The 6,184-nt window shown below is 56.5% G+C and overlaps 1 protein-coding gene across 4 annotated transcripts in view; it reads right to left on the minus strand.

Moving 5' to 3' along the window:
• LOC147086574 (pre-B-cell leukemia transcription factor-interacting protein 1-like) overlaps positions 1-6,184 on the minus strand; it is a 45,430-nt gene that overhangs the window by 14,762 nt on the left and 24,484 nt on the right. For 3 of the 4 annotated variants that reach the window (XM_085978709.1, XM_085978712.1, XM_085978710.1), the window contains one exon: positions 3,282-3,305. The exons of the other annotated variant lie outside the window; for it this stretch is intronic. In XM_085978709.1, coding sequence (XP_085834835.1) covers positions 3,282-3,305 — 24 coding nt within the window. The remainder of the gene's footprint in view (positions 1-3,281; positions 3,306-6,184) is intronic. 4 annotated transcript variants of the gene reach the window in all.

The raw sequence follows: 6,184 nt of genomic DNA on the forward strand, positions 1-6,184 counted from the left end.
AGAGCGAGCGAGCGAGAGACCGGGAAAGAGCGAGCGAGCGAGAGACCGGGAAAGAGCGAGCGAGCGAGAGACCGGGAAAGAGCGAGCGAGCGAGAGACCGGGAAAGAGCGAGCGAGCGAGAGACCGGGAAAGAGCGAGCGAGCGAGAGACCGGGAAAGAGCGAGCGAGCGAGAGACCGGGAAAGAGCGAGCGAGCGAGAGACCGGGAAAGAGCGAGCGAGCGAGAGACCGGGAAAGAGCGAGCGAGCGAGAGACCGGGAAAGAGCGAGCGAGCGAGAGACCGGGAAAGAGCGAGCGAGCGAGAGACCGGGAAAGAGCGAGCGAGCGAGAGACCGGGAAAGAGCGAGCGAGCGAGAGACCGGGAAAGAGCGAGCGAGCGAGAGACCGGGAAAGAGCGAGCGAGCGAGAGACCGGGAAAGAGCGAGCGAGAGACCGGGAAAGAGCGAGCGAGCGAGCGAGAGACCGGGAAAGAGCGAGCGAGCGAGAGACCGGGAAAGAGCGAGCGAGCGAGAGACCGGGAAAGAGCGAGCGAGCGAGAGACCGGGAAAGAGCGAGCGAGAGACCGGGAAAGAGCGAGCGAGCGAGCGAGAGACCGGGAAAGAGCGAGCGAGCGAGAGACCGGGAAAGAGCGAGCGAGAGACCGGGAAAGAGCGAGCGAGCGAGAGACCGGGAAAGAGCGAGCGAAGCGAGCGAGAGACCGGGAAAGGGCGAGCGAGCGAGAGACCGGGAAAGAGCGAGCGAGCGAGAGACCGGGAAAGAGCGAGCGAGCGAGCGAGAGACCGGGAAAGAGCGAGCGAGCGAGAGGCCGGGAAAGAGCGAGCGAGCGAGCGAGAGACCGGGAAAGAGCGAGCGAGCGAGAGACCGGGAAAGAGCGAGCGAGCGAGAGACCGGGAAAGAGCGAGCGAGCGAGCGAGAGACCGGGAAAGAGCGAGCGAGCGAGAGACCGGGAAAGAGCGAGCGAGCGAGAGACCGGGAAAGAGCGAGCGAGCGAGAGACCGGGAAAGAGCGAGCGAGCGAGAGACCGGGAAAGAGCGAGCGAGCGAGAGACCGGGAACGAGCGAGCGAGAGACCGGGAAAGAGCGAGCGAGAGACCGGGAAAGAGCGAGCGAGCGGGAAAGAGCGAGCGAGCGAGAGACCGGGAAAGAGCGAGCGAGCGAGAGACCGGGAAAGAGCGAGAGACCGGGAAAGAGCGAGCGAGCGAGAGACCGGGAAAGAGCGAGCGAGCGAGCGAGAGACCGGGAAAGAGCGAGCGAGCGAGCGAGAGACCGGGAAAGAGCGAGCGAGCGAGCGAGAGACCGGGAAAGAGCGAGCGAGCGAGAGACCGGGAAAGAGCGAGCGAGCGAGAGACCGGGAAAGAGCGAGCGAGCGAGAGACCGGGAAAGAGCGAGCGAGCGAGAGACCGGGAAAGAGCGAGCGAGCGAGAGACCGGGAAAGAGCGAGCGAGCGAGAGACCGGGAAAGAGCGAGCGAGCGAGAGACCGGGAAAGAGCGAGCGAGCGAGAGACCGGGAAAGAGCGAGCGAGAGACCGGGAAAGAGCGAGCGAGAGACCGGGAAAGAGCGAGCGAGAGACTGGGAAAGAGCGAGCGAGCGAGAGAGAGAGAGAGAGAGAGAGAGAGAGAGACTCGGAAAGAGGGGGATTGAGGATGAAGCTGGTGAGGGGGCGGGGGTTTATCTCCACTGGGCAGGGTGGAATGTGGACACCGTACCCTCGCACTGACCCCCAGAGAGTCCGTGAGTAGATCTGAAACAAAGCAGACTTGGCTCGGGAAGCCGGACCACGAAGAACGATAAACAATCAGAGCAGCGAGAAAGGAGTCAGGCTGGAAACACGAGCCGTACCAACCCCGGCCCTGCACGCAGATCATTCTATATAGAATCTCACTGCACAGGAGGAGGCCATTCGGCCCATCGGGCCTGTACCGGTCTTTGAAAGAGTCTCCAATTAGTCCCACTCCCCCCTGCTCTTTCCCCACAGCCCTGTGAATTTTTCCCCTTCAAGTATATCTCCAATTCCCTTTTGAAAGTCACTATTGAATCTGCTTCCACCGCCCTTTCAGGCAGCGCGTTCCAGATCACAACAACTCGCTGCGTAAAAAACATTCTCCTCATCTCCCCCTCTGGTTCTTTTCCCGATTATCTTCAATCTGTGTCCTCTGGTTACCGACCCTCCTGCCACTGGAAACAGTTTCTCCTTATTTACTCGATCAAAACCCCAGATAATTTTGAACGCCTCGATTAAATCTCCTCTTAACCTTCTCTGCTCTAAGGAGAACAATCTCAGCTTCTCCAGTCTCTCCACGTCACTGAAGTCCCTCATCCCTGGTATGTAGTCATATCTGATGAATTTTTAGTGATGTTGATTGAGGGATAAATATCAGCCCCTCCGACAGTGCGGCGCTCCCTCAGTACTGCTCCTCCGACAGTGCGGCGCTCCCTCAGTACTGCCCCTCCGACAGTGCGGCGCTCCCTCAGTACTGCCCCTCCGACAGTGCGGCGCTCCCTCAGTACCGCCCCTCCGACAGTGCGGCGCTCCCTCAGTACCGCCCCTCCGACAGTGCAGTGCTCCCTCAGTACTGCCCCTCCGACAGTGCGGCGCTCCCTCAGTACTGCCCCTCCGACAGTGCGGCGCTCCCTCAGTACTGCCCCTCCGACAGTGCAGCGCTCCCTCAGTACTGCCCCTCTGACAGTGCGGCGCTCCCTCAGTACTGCCCCTCTGACAGTGCGGCACTCCCTCAGTACTGCCCCTCCGACAGTGCGGCACTCCCTCAGTACCGCCCCTCCCTCAGTACTGCCCCTCCGACAGTGCAGCGCTCCCTCAGTACTGTCCCTCCGACAGTGCGGCGCTCCCTCAGTACTGCACCTCCGACAGTGCGGCGCTCCCTCAGTACCGCCCCTCCGACAGTGCGGCGCTCCCTCAGTACCGGCACTGGGAGCGTCAGCTCGAGATCAGCAACAGAACGATTGCTGAGACTGGGACTAAGTGGAGAGCTGGCTGAAGTGCAATGGGCCGAATGGCCTCCCGAATTTCTAGGTTTGGAGTTGGGCACCTTGAGCCCTGAACCTTCGGACTCGGGAGGCGAGAGGCCGACTGACCAAGCCAAGCTGACACGTGTTGGGGGAAGCGAGGATCTGAGACGCGTTGCAAGACAGGACAAGGAAATCAGAGGGAGGCAGGTTAACACGCAAGCACGGGATACAGACGAACATGCCTTTAGCCACAAGCTGACCCCAAAAGTCCGCACAAGATGCATACACAGCTCAAGAAGGGCATCCGCTACTCACCCGGTTCAAGGTCAGTAAAAAAACCTGCAAGTTAAGTACATTTCTGTCAAATTTTTACCCAGCTGTTCATTTTGTTCTCTTTTTAGTAAGAATTAGGAGCAGGAGTCGGCCATTCGGCCCCTCGAGCCTGCTCCGCCATTCATTAAGATCCTGGCTGATCATCGACCTCAACTCCACTTTCCCGCCCGATCCCTCGATTCCCCTAGAGTCTAAAAATCTCTCGATCTCGGCCTTGAATATACTCAACGACTGAGCCTCCACAGCCCTCTGGGGCAGAGAATTCCAAAGATTCACCGCCCTCTGAGTGAAGAAATTCCTCCTCATCTCAGTCCTAAATGGCCGACCCCTTATCCTGAGACTGTGACCCCTGGTTCTAGACTCTCCAGCCAGGGGGAAACAGCCTCTCAGCATCGACCCCTGTCAATCCCCCTCAGAATCTTGTATGTTTCAATGAGATCACCTCTCATTCTTCTAAACTCCAGAGAGTATCGGCCCATTCTACACAATCTCTCCTCATAGGACAGCCCTCTCCTCCAGGAATCAATCTGGTGAACCTTCGTTGCACCGCCTCCAAGGCAAGTATATCCTTCCTTCGATGTTCTTGCCATGGAAGGAGTGCAGCGAAGATTCACCAGGCTGATACCTGGGATGGCAGGAATGACGTATGAAGAGAGATTGGATCGATTGGGCTTATACTCGCTGGAGTTTAGAAGAATGAGAGGGGATCTCATTGAAACTTATAAAATTCTAACAGGACTAGACAGACTAGATGCTGGAAGGATGTTCCCGATGGCGGGGGAGTCCAGAACCAGGGGGTCACAGTCTAAGGATAAGGGGTAAAGCCATTTAGGACTGAGATGAGGAGGAATTTCTTCACCCAGAGAGTGGTGAACCTGTGGAATTCTCTACCACAGAAGGCAGTGGAGGCCAATTCATTAAATATATTCAAGAAGGAGTTAGATATATTTCTTAAGGCTAAAGGGATCAAGGGATATGGGGAGAAAGCAGGGACAGGGTACTGAATTTGGATGATCAGCCATGATCGCATTGAATGGCGGAGCAGGCTCGAGGGGCCGAATGGCCGACTCCTGCTCCTATCTTCTATGTTTCTATGATCCGCCACTCATAATTTGTTCTTTTCCGCCACTCCCCTCACAATCCGACCGTCCCTCTTGCGCTCGCAGACTTAGAACCCCCTCCTTGCCCCCACACACACTGCTGGCCAGGAGAGGCGGCCTGTGCCAGCTGTGTCGTGCCCCCCGTGGCCACAAGGTGGCGGTTTGCCACGCAGCGCGCCCCCCCCCCCCCCCCCCACTGGTCTGGGCTACATTGAGTGACACCACTATTGCCGGCCAGAATGGAGATGATCGATTAATTTCCACCCCGCAATCAGTGTGTGTGTGTGTGTGTGTGTGTGTGTGTGTGTGTGTGTGTGTGTGTGTGTGTTATGTAACTGTCCTGTACTCACTGTATTTTGCTGGAAAAATAATCCTGCTTTTAATCGGGAGACTTTTGCTGTAGTTTCCGTCACGAGTTTGCTGCAGTTTTGCTGGGACTCTTTTTAAATAGACTCTGTAGACTGTTTGCTGGGAGTCCTGCCTCTCCTCCAACTGGTTGGCTCATCACGGGATTGACACTGCCGTCTCAACCAATCAGGACCCTGACTCCCGATCACCATCTGGCGACCCCTGCTGGCCACTTGGGTGCGGTACAAGGGAAATTTACTTCCAAGTTACAGGAAACTCTTTTTTTGCCGGCACCTAAATAACCGGAAATCTCTCTTAACCGGCAAAATTCAGGAATAGGTTCAGGTAAGTTTTACTTCATATTAGTGGCCATGTAACTGCGGTTCCTGCACCTGTTACCATGCAACAGGGACGCCTGGATCTGTGGCCGTGTACGGGGCTCTCGTACCTTAGTAACTATACCTCTCTGTAATCCAGACCTTTTTGATCAACCAGCAGCACGCCGGTCCCGTCGGTGCCGGATAAAAAAAGTTTCCTGTACTTTAATCCTTGTATTCCGCCTCCTTTAACTCGACCCCTGGGAGGGCTGAGCAGGCAGCTACAAGACTGCCAATGGCCACCAGGAGGCGCTGGAGATGGCCAGGCTGAACTCTCACCTCCGTTGACCCCTGCCCCCCCCCCCCCCCCCGGGCCTACTATTACCCTACGACCCCCGCGCTCCTGTCCAATGAGGTTTCAGTGCTTGGAGCCTCGCAAAGGTACCCCAATGCAGCACAGAAGGAGGCCATTCGGGCCATCATGTCTGTGTCGACTCTTTCAAAGAGCTCTCCGATTGAAATTAATCCGTTTCAAATGACCAGTAGTCGGTTCCAAAGCCGTCGGGGTTAATCACCGGCCATTGAACCCGTCTGGTTCACTCATGTCCCTTTGGGGAAGGAAATCTGCCGTCCTCACCTGGTCTGGGCCTATACGTGACTCCAGTCCCACATCAAACGTGGTTGACTCTTAACTGCCCTCTGAAGTGGGCCTAGCGAGTCACACGGTTCTGTCAAACTACTGGAAGGCCCACCACCACCTCCTCAAGGGGCGATTAGGGATGGGCAATAAATGCCGGCCTTGCCAGCGACGCCCACATCCCGAGAATCAATATGTTTTAAAAAATAAACGGGATAACTCTCAGAGCGCCTCTCTTGAACCCGTAAGCCATCGCACGTTCTCCTAACAAGTGTCAAAGTGCCTTAGGACGGTGTGGACACCCTGCAAAAAGCAATCGGGCGGTTTCAAGTTAAGTTGCTCCTTGTGAGAGACACTTTGATCTAACCTTTTACGGCGGATTTCAGTTTTTGTCTCCAATAGTGAAAATGTCGCTGGCATTATTGTTGACCCTAGTTTGACGTTGGCCGCTCACAATGGCCTGCAACCCTTGACCCTGGATTG

This window comes from Somniosus microcephalus, unplaced genomic scaffold, assembly GCF_052327205.1.
Source record: "Somniosus microcephalus isolate GS21.2 unplaced genomic scaffold, FLI_Smic_1.0 unresolved_chr7, whole genome shotgun sequence".
NCBI lineage: Eukaryota > Metazoa > Chordata > Chondrichthyes > Squaliformes > Somniosidae > Somniosus > Somniosus microcephalus.